The 15,681-nt window shown below is 43.6% G+C and overlaps 1 protein-coding gene across 3 annotated transcripts in view; it reads left to right on the forward strand.

Moving 5' to 3' along the window:
* Window positions 1-4,910: 4,910 nt before the first annotated feature.
* STAB1 (stabilin 1) overlaps window positions 4,911-15,681 on the forward strand; it is a 57,164-nt gene continuing 46,393 nt past the window's right edge. For 2 of the 3 annotated variants that reach the window (XM_071550527.1, XM_071550529.1), the window contains exons 1-5: window positions 5,855-6,191; window positions 11,628-11,764; window positions 13,233-13,348; window positions 14,467-14,552; window positions 15,595-15,664. In XM_071550527.1, coding sequence (XP_071406628.1) covers window positions 6,111-6,191; window positions 11,628-11,764; window positions 13,233-13,348; window positions 14,467-14,552; window positions 15,595-15,664 — 490 coding nt within the window. In that variant the 5' untranslated portion in view covers window positions 5,855-6,110. Of the gene's footprint in view, window positions 4,983-5,854; window positions 6,192-11,627; window positions 11,765-13,232; window positions 13,349-14,466; window positions 14,553-15,594; window positions 15,665-15,681 lie in introns of those variants that run through there. The other variant, XM_071550528.1, reaches the window with a different exon arrangement.

Here is a 15,681-nt window from a genome sequence, read left to right on the forward strand (position 1 = left end):
TAATTTTAAGAAAGCTAGTTTTTTCTGAAGTGATTCTGTTAATCAATTACAGTTCTCTTATGGTAACACTTAAGGAGGACCCTGTGGCAACTTGAGTAGTCTGATTTGCAACAGCAGTTGAGAACTTACCTGGTGAACAGGTAAGTTACAGTGAGGCTTATGGTTTTATGTGAATGCAAAGGGAGTCTGTAATGAGTCCTTAGAAACTGAGCGAACACAGTCTCTCCTGTAGGGGCTACACTTGGCATTGCTTCCATCTTATAAATAAGGCCTGTCCTTGGGGATGTCTTGTGCTTGAGACAGACTTGAGTTCTATTTCTAAGCATCCTTTGTAAAACCCAACTCTTTTAAGTGTATTTTCATGCACTAGTGAATATCACAAATTCTTGTATTAGAATAAAAATGATAATTCCCTGCTTGTTTGAGCAGACAAGGTCTCTTTTTCATATCTTATTGCAGAAAAAACACATCTGTGATTAAACTTGAATTTTTTTAAGTCCACAACTATATAAAACCTTGAACCTGTCCCTTTGGATCAGATTATTAGTCCAGGAAACCGGTGTAATTCCCCTTTGAGATCCTGGTAAGCATTGAACACATTAAGATGAACAGAATGTTCAATACATCCTGCCCTGTGTCTGGGTTCTTCGATTAAGTCTCATCTGTTGCTGCTCTCAGAGTTACAGAATCACAGAATATGCTGAGTTGGAAAGGACCCACAAGGATCATCAAGTTCAGCTCTTAGCGCTGCACAGGCCCATCCCTCTTTAAAAAGCCCACCTTAAACACTGGAAGGCTGCAGTGAGGTCTCCCTGGAGCTGCCTTTTCTCTGAGCTGAGCAACCCCAACTCTCTCAGCCTGTCTCCATAAGAGAGGTGCTCTGTGTTAGAACCACCTGGAGTTAGAGCTTTGTGGGTGTACATTTCTGTTCATTTAAGTGCAATGTTAAGCTGAAAAACTTTACACAGTCACTCCTCTGTGCCAGCCTGTTGTCTCTATTGTCTCATGTAATCTTTTTTTTTTTCTAAATACGGGAATGTATTTGAGTGAGTTCTTGAAAATGCCACAACCATTTTCTCTGGAACTTCATAAAATGGCTGATTGTTTCATTTTATAAAGATTTCACAGAACTTGCCACAGTTTTTACAGAAAGTTCACCAGAATTAAGTCGCTTTGTAAGCGGCTGAGGTCACATAGAACAGTCTTGGTTTCTTCCTCTCTTTTTGCAAGAGCACTACAGAGGCCCTACATGAGTTTTTCTCTTTAGTAATCCTTTATCCTCCAATCCTTTACAGCCTCCAGCCCCAAGGCAGTACCTGAAGTTAGGATCAGATACATGCCTAGGCAGGTGGGCAGACCTTTGTCAGGAAAGTATCTCCTGAACTATCCCAGACTTCCATAGCTGGCTTTGCAGCTGAGGTAGATATTTGCCACCCTAGGAAGTCCCAGGGTATTATTTATGTTCAGTGTCATCTGCTAAGGATCTGGCCAAAGGTTTTAAAACTTCCCTTGTATTACAGTGAAAAATTGTAAATGAACCTCATTAGGAAGGAAGGTAAACGAGGTGGTGACCTGAGCTAAACTGTTTTCTTTGCAAGACAAAATGACAGTGACCTGTATCTTGTCTGTCCTGTGTTCATTCCCATGCTGCTTTTACAGCACTCTCTGCTCAGCCTGGCTATAGATGTGCTGCACAGTGATGTATTTCCATCAGCCCCTCTGGCTTGCCTTCCTGTTCTGGTCAGCTTTGATAAGGAGGGGTTGTTTTAATTGAAGTAGCACAAAATACTGCTGCTATTGCTTGGATGTCTCTGATCAAAAAGTTTACTTTTGTGGTACTTTTCTTCAGACATATCAAACCTTAGGGAAAGAAGCAGCGACATGAGGAAAAGCATGAAGTTGTGGCTCAGAGCAGACTACAGGCTGCTGTTTCTTGCTGTCTACCTGATAATTAAGGGCATTTAGTAACTTAGAAAGCTAAAAATTGATGTGGAAAAAGTGGGAAATGTGAAAGTTCTTGGAGCGAGAAGATGCTAATGAAGGACTGGCCATCACTCAAAAAACCCCCCTGAACAGGTGCATGAAGAGCAGTCACCAGAGCTGGTAAGCTGGGCACCAATTCCTTGTGCTTCAGTCTTTAAGGTCTCTGAGAGAGCAAGTCTGAAGTCACTGAAAATTCTGAGGGAGCTGGATCCCATCTCCCATCTTTGTCCTGCTGTTCTCAGGCAGAAATTCAGTGCAACCCTTGGCAAACTGTTGGCCATAGCTTTAGTCAAGCACGTTATAGGCTCTTTCTGTTCCTTACAGATACGGTATGTGAAGGATAAGCAGCACCTCCAGGGGAGAGCCCTCTGCCTTCCTCAGTCATGCTCCTGTGAGAGGTGCTGAGTGTCAATAGCTCAGCCTGTTCAGACAGTTCTACTCAGATGTCTAATTAATATTGAATATCTGTGGGGAATTTACTGTCTGACTCTCCCAGTACAATCCTAGAGCAGTGCTTATTACATGGGAAAGGTGTTAAAAACCAAGAGAAGGTATTATGTAGCTGGTTTTCATTGCAGGACAACATGTGAAGGAACTGGGAGTCAGGAGGAAGAAATAGGCCAGACTTACAGGTTTTATGTGCTGACATTGGTACTGCTGCCCTTTGAGGTTTTGGACTAACAGGATGTGAGCAGCCACCACCATTTCTTCCTGAATCACTCAACAACATTGTGCTCAGGCAGCCGTACCTGTCTGCTTGGAATTGGACCACAGCACATGTGTGTGAGAGGGAGAAAGATAAACAGGCTCCTGTTCGCTGTGCAATCCTTCCAGTGTTTTTGCTTGTATCAGCAAACTTTAAAATGCCTGTTCCTTCCAACTTGCCAAGAGTTAAAAAAACAGAAACAACCCAAAAAAGGAATATCGTGTTCTTGTCTCTTCAGCAGGACCCTGAGGGGTGTTTTGGGTAAGTGTGGTTCAGCTGGCCCTCTTCCTACTCACAAGCACTCCTGGCTTGGTCTGTTTAATCCTTTGCTAGTACCTCTTCAGACTCACAGCCTTCTTACACACAATTCAGAGCAAAGGGACTCTATGTTCTTCCCCAGCTTTCCTAGAAGAGTGGAACAGGAGTCCCATTCTCTGCCTGCCTGTAACCAAATGGTGAGCTCCCACAGAAGCCATGTAGCAAGGTGGACAGGATGGTAAATCCCTTGCCTTGGCTCTGTCGTTTCTGTGAAGATTGCTGAAACAAAAGATTTCAATAGCAGGAAATTGCCCAAGCGGCCAGGCCTGCACAGGCTTCACAGAGCAGGGCTGGTGACCCAGCGTTTTAAAACAGCATGTGACACAGGCAGGGAGGCTGGAAGGCTTTATAGTTTTATCCTTTGTCTAATCCAGGGTTTTGGGAGGTTTTTTTGTCTTCCCATGGAACAGGTTGAGTAATTTTTGCCGGAAGCTTCTCAATCTGAATGTTAATGTGTTCACAGAAAAAATGCCACATCTTGGATAAGTTACTTTAGAGCCCAACCATTTACCAATGCATAAAGCAAAAAGACAGAGAAAAATCCTGAGTGCTGCTGCTTGCCAACAGTCTGCTGGTGACTGGCGGGGCTCAGCCCACAAAGAATATGATTAGTGTTTCATAGAAGCAGTCAGTGTCAGGGCCAGAATTTAAAGATGATGTTTCTGAGACTGCCACTGCTAAACCAGCCACCTTCTGCCGTGTGGGCAGGAGACACTTGGCTGATAAATCAACCTCCATGCTTTCCAAAACAAGTAAAAGCCCATGTGCTAAACCTCACAGATAAACACACTGACAGGCAGTTGACAACTCCTACTGTATGTTTTAAAATGGATTTGCGCAATCTTATTTCAATCAAATGTTGACTAGGACATGAACGGAAGACCCTCTTACCCTGCCTGTACAAGGCCCTTTGTGGGCTCTGTCACCAGATCTTTACAAGTCTTGTCTATAAATTTTCCCTTTGATGAAGGTATTTTTTCCCCAGGTTTTCCTGTCTCACATATTCCTTTAATTGCTAGTGACATAGCAAGTCCCATGGTTTTATTCTTAATGCATTACTGTGTATTTCCTCAGTAAATTCTGGATTGTTTAGAAAGAATCAGGTGAGGTAAGATAAGGAATTTGGCTGCAAACCTTTTGATGTTTCTGTGAATCTTGATTTATTTAATTCAGGCAGGAATTTCACTAAGCCTTTCTGTCCCTTCCCTTACTAGTTCCCTTGCAGTAGGTCAGATAAAGTGGTGATTAACAGCAGTGGAAAGCCTTGGAGTCAGTCTTTGTGTGTCCTTTTTCCCCTGTACCATTTTCAGTGTTGAGCCATTTAGAAAGCTGTCTGAAGACTCCTTAAAGTAGCCAATGCCTCTTCAAGTGCCTCAGGGTAAGCTTATCAGCTATGTGTGGATGCTGGCAACTTAATCCCTGTGTCACACAGCCAGCTCTTGGAAAAACCATCGGCAGGAATCCTTCCAGACTGCAGTGTGGGCGCCTGAAGGAAAGCATGGAGCAGAGAAGCAGCCTCATTCCTCTGTTTCCATGGCCAGTCCAGTGCCATGACTGTAGGCAAAGAAGTCATTGTACAGCTTCCATGCTGATGGCCCCCTCTACAAGTGTCCCCACTGTCCAGTTGTGACTTTGCCATCTCACCAGAACTGGTCTGAACTGTGATGCCTCTGCCTCATTTTGGAGATCTGCAGGTACCAAATGGTTTCCAGAGCTGTGTAATAACCCTCTGACCCTGACAGTGGCATCAGCTGGGCAGTGACAATCCCAGGGGCTACAATTGTCCTATGGCAGGACAAGGGGGCAGAGTCCCCAGACTGAGCTGTGGGCTGGTACTTCTCACATGGGTTGCAGTGGATGGTTGTGTGCCTTATCTGCTTCCTGTTAGTGCAGGATATATAATAGGGCTGGCTCTTCATCATGCTGGCTCTGCCTGTAGGATGAAGGAAGAGGCAAAGCACAACTGACGGCACTTGTGAGTACAGAGTTTCTTATGTGTCAGCATGTGTGTTTTGTGTGTGTGCAGGGCCAAAAAATATTAATGCTCTCGTTATTTATGTAAACATAATAAAGCTCCCTGTCCTGGTTTCATTTAGGCACCTTCATTTACTATTAATGGCTTGAAAATGAGAAGGTCCCTCCTTGCTCAGTGGGATTTGTTCACAGAAACAGTCCTTAGACTGCTCAGCATAATGGGCTCTCTTGGCAGAGTAGGGAGAAAAAGGCCCTGTAAAATCGGTTGATAATCAGTTATTGATTCTTTGTAACGTTCAAAAGGAGAATATATATTTCAGACTGTACCTCAGCTTAGCATGTACTTTTTTAATCTGTTTTGGGACCTTTCTATTCTGAGTGCTCTGGAAGTGCTCCTTGGATTCATCAAGCTGTCAGCAGAGTGTTTGGAAAATGATATATTTTGCCATGACTGCCATAGCTCCTCCAAAATGTGATGGTTTTCTTGCTGAGAAACTCAAATAAAACTTTAAATAAATATCAAAGCCTACCCAAGGTACTTAATTGATGGACACAATGTGCTTCATTATTGCTCTGAAGCACAGCCTGTCACTTGTGTTGCTTTGTTCATGCAAACTTTGGGATAGGCAGTGGTTGGGTCTACCTTCTCTTTGAGGTGTTGGGGGCATGTTAACACCAGTGGTAGAAGGAAATTAACTTACCCTTCATGTATTCATGGTATTTAAGTTTGCCCATTGGATTTGCCTTCTGTTAAGCACACAGTTAACCTCTTTTCATTCCAATTAGTTGAAAACTAAGGATTTCCTTCCTTCTGTTTTGAACTGATATGTAAGAGGAAATCCGTAGATGTTCCTGTTTTGAGTAAACCTTTTACTAAGGAGCTCTGCTTGTGCATTTTAAAAAAGAATAGAAAGAAAAAGGTTATGTTGATTCAGACATAACATTAGAAATAGCAGCTCCATTTCTGAAGGCTTTGCAGCCAAAAAGCACAGTGCAAAAATGCTCTCTCCCTGTTTACTTTTAACCTCTGGTTTGTCTTGGATCTGATTCTTAGTAGGCGGTGTTATCTTACAGAAATTACAGCCACTATCACCACCCCTTTTGTGGAAAGGGTCCTGCCTGTAAAAGCATGAAAATGCATCCTCCTGGACTGCTGTTTTATTTCTTAGCAGCATACTTCACTGCCACAGCTGACTGCCAGAGTCAGAAGGTAAGTCTGCGAGTCTTTGCTTAAATGTTCATTGAACTGCTCTTCATATTTGGACAGTTGTATGTTAGGAAATAATCCTCCCCAAAACTCCTTTTCTCATGTACTTTTACTTAGGTGCAGAATAACATCCATAAAAACTTTGGGGCTGTAACGTGTTTTCTCTACTGTGTGTGTAGTCCAAACAGAGGAATTAAAAGTTGAAAGGAGCTGCTTGAATTTTAGATTGGATTAAATTTGTGTCTCTGTTCAGCATTGAACTCCAAAGTGGCAATATCAAAGGAATGCACTCAGCATCTTTGTCTTCTGCCAGCTTCAGGACATGGAATGGGAACTTAGTTTCCATCAGGAGCGGCCCAGAAGTTTCCCAACAGAAGTTAATTTTAAAAAAGACTTCTACAATCTCATCATTTTGTTGCTTTGTGTCAGAGTAAATAGCTTTGTTTCAAGTATAGTTTCCAACAGCTTCCTAGTAAGGCTTGTGGAATACTGTCCATTTTGTGTCCATTTTGTTGATTTTCTTTTGATTCCTTCATTCTTATGTGCAGCAGCATCCAGGAGAATGTGATGCCTTTGGGGAGCTGTTCTGCAGGCTCCAAGTTGAGGCAGCCCAGTTCCTGCAGGCTGGAGTTCACACTGTTTCACCCTGTACTGTCTCCTGCCATCACCCTTCTTGTGTCCTGCTGTTGGAGAAGTGAACTGGCCTGCACAGTCAGAGCTGTGGGGGGCATTTGGAAATGTTATTCCTTGGGGATCCAAGCTATGGAAAGGGTGACTTGTCTTGAATGACAAAGTGGGGCCTTGTGGGGAATGGACAGACCTGTGAGTCTTACAGAGTTGATTTAGAAAAAGCCAGAACTCTGGAAAGGTGCTGCAGTGTCAGAACTTTGGGTGGAAGCTTTTGTATAGGCCATATCATAACAGGGCTCTAAATGACCACTGGGAAGGCTTGTAGGATCATTGAGGTGACCTGAGCATGGACATGAAGTGTCTCTGCTGGTTGTCTGGAGATGTGGGTTCCAGAATAGTTGTGTTCAGAGACATGAGCTCACATCTTCAGCTAGTCTAAGTGGAAATTGAGGTCTCTCTACCTTGAGACACTGTGTTAATTTCTGTAATCACTGAGGTGTCTGGCTTGGCATGAAACAGTTATGTTTTCAGGTAGTGAGTACCCACTTAGAGAGAAGTGAAGTGTTTTGAATCACCTGTGGAGCAGTTTATTTAATCCAGGGAAAATAACTCCCTTTTAGACTTTTTCTCAAAAAGGTCCCCTCTTTTTAGAGAAAGAGAAGAAACATTTGAAAGGTTAAAATGGAAGGCGAAGAAGAGTAAGGGTCTAATGAAGCCTTCTCTAATAGTTTAGGATAGCCATTGGTCTGATTGCAATAGAGTACTGTGATCCCACAGAAGGCGTCCTTTGACCATCAAGAGAGAAAAGAGTTTTTGTGCTACCTGTTTTTCAGTGATGTTGCCTCAGGACTCTGACTTGATGGTGCAAATGTGACAGCGAACCTGTCAGCCTAATTTGGTTTTTTATACCTCTTGCTATGGGTTGGGGGAGATGCAGCAGTTGTGAGAACCATGAAAGTTTTTCTGCTGGGAGGAGGCCAGTCCTAGGCTGTGCTGCAGGAGGGATGGAGGCAAGTGGGAGATGGAAGTGATCTCAGCATCCCTGTGCTTCCAGTACTCTGCAGCTGAGATGGTGAGAAACACCCAGGGCAGTAGTGGATCTTGTGTTATGTGATCTCTGAACTTGATTGTTCATCCTCATGCTGAAAAGTGTCTTCCTTGAGCAAATGCAAAGACTTGTTGTGCCCAGAAGCTGCTGCTCTGTTCAGCTTAGGTTACTGAGAACTTCTTGGGGAGGTACATGACTATAATGACTCAAGCATGTGGCTGTAGCTCTGTTTGGTGAAGGATTAGTGCACTGGAAACTTGGTGATTCATTAGATAATGACTATTTCCAGAACTGGCTCCCAGGATTGTTGGAGCCGAACACTGACGTCCAAGTGTGTTTGTCTTTCTTCCTTGAGATTTTGCCGTGCACAAGGATTTGTGTTACAGTTTTGCAGGAAAAGATAAAGGTTGAAAATTAGAGGAATTATGAAATCCTTCCCCGTTTATTCACTTGAAGTGGAATAAGAGAAGCAAGCACTTGAGAAGTAAGGGACATCTGTTCAGAGAGGAGGGAAGGAAACACTGCAGCATCCAGAGGCTCCCATGTGTCCCAGCTGAGCACAGAGGGCAGTGGCTGCTCTTGCACAGGCAAGTGTTTGAGTGCAGGGAGAGAGCACAGCCCAGCCTGGAAGACAGAGCTCAGTGTGGACAGTGGCACCCTGGCTCTTACCTTCTTTCAGCTACAGTTGGGTTTCTTCTGCTTTAAGAGCCTCCTTTCATTTTTGAGGTATTTGAGAGCATCAGTCTTCCTTTTCTGTTCCTTTGTACCCAAAGTGTGATACAGTCCAGGCTCACAACATCACCTAATCAGATCAGTGACTGTCACCAGGCAGCACTGCTGCATCACAGGGGCAGACATTCCCTCTGGCTGCATCCTTTCCAGCCTCCTCACCCTTGGAAACAGCAGTCACAGATGAGCCCAAGGGAGAAGTGCCTCATTGTTTTCCATGAGGCTGCCCCTGGAGCCACCTCTGACTCAAACTTATGTCTATCTTTCATCCTCTCCAAAATCTGAGTATCCAGACAGTTACATTTATGTCCCTTGATTCCCTCTTCTGCTTTCCTAAGGAGTAAAACTCTCCAGAAAAATGACTGCTTCATCAGTTCTGTCACTCAAATAAGAAGGGAAATACTTTTTTTTATTTCTTTTCCACTCAGCTGTTTTCTTCCCCTTTCTTCCTGCATGTTGCTGCTGACACAAGCATATTTCCTTATAAAAAAGGGAAGGTCTTACTGGAAAACTGCCTAAAACTTATTAAGTGTCCCAGTAGGGTAGGGGGGATTCCACAATAACTGTCTTGTCTTAGAGGCCTGCAAGTAATTAAACATGCCAACAGGGAGGAGTGACAGCCATTCATCTCTCCCACTGTCCATCCACAGAAATGGAGCCACACTGATGGAGGAAAGAGGAAGAAAATGGAATATTGTATGAATAATTGTGTCTTCCTCTGTCACTGTGACAGAGAACACATTTAATGGCCCAAATGTGTCTGGTGCCTGAAAGTACAGACTAAATAGAAGGCTGGAGAGTTTTAACTTAGTATTTTGTGCTCTGCTGCTTATGTGGTTTTCTTCATGCAGGTAGGATGGCTCAGACCCCTGGCAAAGGTTTGTGAGGTAATTCTGACTCACTGAAAGGCATCCAGAGCTGTGTTTCTTCCTCGGGCATCTTCCCATTCCTCTTTTCAAGGCATTGTCTCAGGGAAGGATAAAGCTGGCATTTGATGGGGCTATAAAGACAGAAGATGGACTGTTCTGTGGGATCCATGTCCCTCACTTCAACTGGCTCCTTTCTAAAGCCCAGCTTTAATCTGGAGTCCTAATTTATACTTCAATCAGCTGGTTGGATGGAATTCTTCCCTACCCCACCAATGGCACAGCTGATCCTTAGAGACAGAGCACTCCAGAGGCAGCACCTCATTTATTCACCCATATTGTTTGTCTTCTCTGGGTTGCTCCATGAAAAATGGGAGATCTCCTCTGTCTGTTCTGTGTGCCAGTGAGATGGAAACATAAGGAACAGCAAAGCTGTTTTCTGCTGGGTAACATTAATTAATCTGGTGCTCACAAGACATGGAGGGGTGGATTTGGTGGGTCTCAGATTGGTTTTGAGCTGTTTGTACTGCAAGGTAGTCCTTCAGAAAACAGATTCCTTGGGGATTCTGCTACCGGGGAAGTGGAGGTGTGTAGGAAAGCCCCAGAAGCACAACTAGAAGTTGATATCCATGGGAAGGGCAAGAAATTTCTCCATTAGGCAGCATTCTTGCATGGATGTCTGCAGAAGTCGGATCCATGAACATTAGAAAAAGCTCAACTCCAGTCAGAGGGAACATGGATATGAGTCAGGAAGTGTTGCAGGGACATGTCCCTGTGGACCTGGGACATGAGGCTTATCTCTCAGGAGGTTTTCCTGACAGGGGGTCTGCTGGCTATCATCTGGGAGGGCCTTCCTGAGCTGTTGATAGCTGATGGGAAGCCACGGGCTTCCTCCCTTGCCTTGAGGCAAACGTGTGCCTTTGGGCTTCAGTTCAGAGGAAGCAAAGCTGAGATTACTGATGGGAATCCAAAACAAGGAGTTCTGGGCACAGTTCTACTGCATTAGCAGCATTGTTCAGATTGGCTTAAGAAATCCCAGATCAAGGTCTCCTCCCGAAATTTGATCTAATGTTTTTATTTTTAGTAAATACAGTGCCTGTGGAGGCACATCTGAGGTGAGTTGTGTAGGCTTTTTCCAGCCAATAACCTTTTGGGACATACACAGCTTTTCTCTGTCATCATCATCAGTAAATACTATCTTTTTTAAAACTTAGCAATGAGATTTCCATGCAGTTGCTTGATTCTAGGAATTTAGAAATCCAAGGAAATGCTTTTGGAATAAAATCACAAGTTTTAATGATGGGTTGGCATATGATGTCATTCACTCTGGGGCTGTACCTTTGTCATCTGCTCTGGCTGTGTTTCATTTGGGGGATTAAGGTTGTACAGGAGTACATAAAAGCCCGGTAAGGAAACCTGAACCCTAAAAATTATTCTGGTTGTATGGAAGGGCTCATGCTGAACTTGTCACCAGCTATGCTATTTATCCAGATCTCCTGCCTGATACTCCTGCCAGTGTTTATGGAGTCCTTCTCACCCAGGGTCAAAGCATCAAAGTGTTCAGAGAGGTGCAGAGCACTTTTCATTCACCCCTCTGCACCTTTTTGAAGACAATTGCCATGAGAAATATTTATGTGAGCAGCTCCTGGCTCTGGGAAATAGACTGAACTAACTCATTTGTTTCTTCAGACCTGTGGAACAGCAATGGAACCACCAGTGAGCCGGATCATACCAACAGCATGGAAAAGAGAAATGCTATGTTGCCTTTTTAATTCCATGTCTTCTGGCAAGGATTATTAATTTAGGGCTTGTCCTCACATACCATTGCCACGTGTTTGTAAAAGATCAGCTGAAATTAGCAGTGCACAGTTATGATTGTTTTAGAAATGGTTAGAATTTTTGCTGTGGGGCGTAGGGGAAAGATAAGATAGCTGTGACCTGCCCTGCTGCCTTCCAGCTGAGCTCCAAGGGGATCCAAGCACACAGCAGTGATGGTTTAGCCCATGGGAGTGTGTGGTACCTCCCAGCAGCTGCACTGGCCACTACCCTCCCAGTGGTATCCAAAGAATGGTGTGAATTGATAAAGATATTACAAGTTGGCAAGGTGAGTGGCTGGGATAACAGTTCCGTTTTGGGCTTGTTTCCATTCTGTTTTTTCTTTTTAAGTCAAAATCCATGCGGTGCAATGTCAAGACGACGTTTACCTTGAACACAGCGTGTACTGCCTGTGCTGCAGTGCCCAGAATGTTGTGTCCCAGAGGCTGGTTGAAGACCACCCAAGGATTAGGGGTGAGAGACTGCAGGTAAGGTTTATTTCCTCACTGTGTTAAGCTTTTGGTGCGGCTCTGCTCTGCAAGGAGCAGTGTGTGCCTTCAGGAGAACACACACATGGGTTTGAGCTCTAAAGGTTGAAGGAGTTTTGTTCTCAGATGCTGAAAAATGGGTTTATGAATCCTATTGTTGTTGATTTTGTCTCCTTGCAAATCCCACAGACTTTTTACTGAATGTAAGGTTCTATATAGAAAAAAATTGCATTACCATTGCCTCTACCTTGTCCTAAACAACCTGAGTATAAAAATCCTGCTGTAGCAACTTAACAGAGCTCTGTCTTGCACAGGAGCCTATTTCAGACTCTGAACTCCTTGGTGGCTTATTAGGAAAATTATATCATGATAGTTACCCTTGTATATCCTCCCAGCTTCCAGCAATAATATTCTGAAATTTTTACCTTCCTAGTTCACTTTATGACAATTGCTTGTTCATGTGTTCCTTGCTCTTATTCTGTTGAGCTTGGCTGTAATAGGAAAAGGATGAAAGAAAACTGAATTTACTAGGAAGCTTTTGAAAAATGAAACACTATGGATTATTGTTTGTGTATCTATTCAGCAGTGAATGTTAACTGTTAATATATAGCTCCATTGTGTGCTCCTTCTGTGACTCTCTATCCTGTCAAAGTACTTGACAAGCAGTGGTGGCAGTTTTGCAGTTTGTAGCAGTTTTTGCACACACACAGCAGTCAGATGGAAGCCAAAGCGGCAGTGATTGAGACAATTTCCAAGTTCCTTTTGGGAAGGATGTTGTGCCAAAAATAAAATGAAGTGTAAGAATAATGTGAGTGTATGCAGCTTTTCTGAGTGTTATCTGCCCTGATGGTGGTTGTTGGACAGACCCAAGAATAGTTCTGTGCTGTGTACGTGCAGAACAAGAGGCACTGCCACCAAGGACTCACCCTGTGTGGAGAGGGGAGGGATGGAGGGGTGAAAGCAAGATGGTTCTTCGAGGGATTTAAGGAATTTGTCCAATATGAACAGAGAATCTGTCAATAACACAGCTATTAAATCCAAATTTAAGGCATCTCAATTTGTAATTTTTAGTTAGAGGCAGAAAGAGAGAAGTGCTGCAAGGACATTGTGCTCTTTCAAGGTTATTTTAGATGTGAAGTTGAATATTGAGTCACTCTGGAGATCCTAACTTTGTGTCTGTACTGTCTAACCCTCCAGCATCCAAGGTTTCCAGCCTGATGCAAGGTCCTGTCTCATCCCTAGTCCCTAACAGGTTCTTGTAACCATTATTTGGGGCTCAGGTCCAAGGGCATCCTTAGAGGAGACATAACCAGGTGGCAACCTCTTGTGTGCCTGCATGGCAGAGGGGATGAGGAATGAGTGCCCTTCCTTCCCTTCAGAGCTCAGAGCACTGCAGTGGGATTGCTCAGAAACCCTTCTGTGCTAAGTTTAGTGTTGTACTCATGAATCTTGGATTGTTCTTTTTAAGATACTTTGTCAAGTTAGGAGAAAATACCGTTTCCCTGCCAGGGTGCCATCACGTGTGTAAGAAGGACATTGAGGAGAAAAAGTGCTGTCCAGGATTCTGGGGAACAGAGTGCTATGGTAAGTTTTTCAGGTTTTTACAACAATCTCTAGCTATTGAATAAATCAAACCAGCTTCAATAGGAGGCATTAAATACACCCTGAGGTGATTAATTTTCATTATTCCTTTAACAGTCACAAGGTCTCCATTATCTGTCTGGGAAGTTCAGCATATAATCTGTTTGCTCCAGATGAGTTGAATCCTCTTACATTTAGCACATAACATAACCTCCTGTGGTGGAACTTCCTTTTGTCTCTTCTTTAAAAATAAACTTTTGGAAAGGGATGTTTTTGTTCCTCTTTAACAAAGTTTCCAAAGGAAGAGGAAGATCTTTCTGATGCCCCTCTAGTCTGCAGTGTGTGTGCCACGTGTGCTGCTGCGGAGTCTGGAGTTAGTCAGCCATTCAGCCACAGAAAATAACCATCCCAAAGTCCCCACTCAGATTTATGCCAAGAAATGAGAATTTGTTTAGTCTTGTCTCAAAAATCCAAAAGCAAGAACTACTAAGCTGAACATTTTTCATAGGATTGACTGCTGGAATACGGAAAGACACTGCGGAAAATGGGAGATTGAGTGCTTGAGCCTGTTCTCATACAAAGTGCTTTGAAAAAGCAACTGGTTTCATCAGAGGAATCACATGTCTGAAATTATCAGAGATAGTCCCGAGAATTTAGAGGTTCCCACTCCAAAGATGTGTGGACCATGTTTTTCTGGGCACACTTACAGCTCTTCCTAAAATCAGGGGAGCTGGAGATGCTCGGTATCTTTGCAAAGCAGGCTCCTGTCCATCCTGAGTTTCAGAACTGCCCTCTTTGAGATGTTTTGAAACTGCCTCACTCATGCAAGTAATGGCTCCACCTCAAAAAATGCTTCACTGCCTTTGTTGAAATTTAGTTATTTATGGCCTGTTGGGACTTTTCCTTAGACTTTTAATAAAAGGCTTTTCTTAGCAGTCCAACTGCCCCTTAGTGGCACTCCTGGCCACATTTACTAGCTCTAGACCAGTGTTAGGTGTGCTGGATAATTCACTGGTGAAGAGGCCCTTGCCTTTGTACAACTGCAATAGCTGGGGGCGGAGGAGATGGAAAGGTGCTGGTGGTTCAATCTAATCTTGTCTGGCCTGTCTCTTACCTGCCAGAGTGTCCAGGTGGCTCTGAAAATCCCTGCAGTGGCCATGGGACATGCTTGGATGGGATGCAGCAAAATGGGACCTGCATCTGCAAGGTCAGTGCATGATTTATACTGAGGGTGATGTGCTTTTGCAGAGGGAGCTGTACAGTGTCTGTGCACGTGCTCTGGTTGAGAGTTGCCCTTCTGCCTAGGAGGTCAGCAGCTTCTTTCATTCCAGCATCAGTGTCTGTGGTTTTCCTGGAGGATTGCTGTGGTCTAAAATAGCATTATGACACTTAGGGATATAGAGTTGGGAAGAATCTCTTGGGAGAAAATCAAAAAGAGCTGCATAAATTTAACCCCCTGATCAGTTCAAATAAGCAGTGTCTGCCTGTGGCTGCAAGAAGCCATGAGACACTGAGCTGCACCTTTTCCAGATTTGAATTATATACTTCCAAATTATTCAGTCCTGCACCTTGGAAGGCAGAGTCTGCCTCTTTCAGGAAGACAGGAGAGACCACAAAGAGAATTTCGGACAGATTTTTTTCCTCTTCCAAGACTGAATACAGCAGAAGCACAAACAATTCTTGCACATTTGAGTTGTACAGAGCAGTGTTTTTAAAATTTCTAGCTTAATGATCAATGTCAGATCTGAAATTTTCTCTTTTGCACTGTATGTTTTTACAGCATCCTTAATTAATAGCTCAAATCCTACCTCTTGGACCTTTCTTTGAGACAGGTTGATTTTGGATTTAACTCAGACACCTTATATCAATTAAAATACATGCTGAAGGATCTCAAGCCCTTTTTAAGATCAATGTAAAAAGTCCCACTGGCACTAGTGAACTCCAGATTCCTTTTTCAGAGTGATATCAGAAGCCAGCTGGTACATTCCTGTCTGTCTGTAATCAGTTTCCTCAGTGCCCACCAGAATTTTGCTGGCATTTGCCCTCTGTGTGTCAGTTTACACTGTGATCTCCTTTGCCATGGGGCTGGTTAGTACCACTGGGGCACTGAACAGATCAATTTTCTTCACTCTATTGCTTCAGCTGTCATAGAAAATAAAAAATGGGGAGAGACTTTGAACTATAACAATGTGTGAAACAGTAGAGTGATACAGAAAAGTAATACCTGGCACATCTTGGGGCCCTTCTAGGAGCGGTACAGTGGGTTTGCCTGCCAGAATTGCCGAGATGAAAACCGTTTTGGCCCAGACTGTCAGTCAGGTAAGAACAAGTAATTC

The sequence above is a fragment of the Pithys albifrons genome, chromosome 3 (genome assembly GCF_047495875.1).
Source record: "Pithys albifrons albifrons isolate INPA30051 chromosome 3, PitAlb_v1, whole genome shotgun sequence".
Classification (NCBI taxonomy): domain Eukaryota; kingdom Metazoa; phylum Chordata; class Aves; order Passeriformes; family Thamnophilidae; genus Pithys; species Pithys albifrons.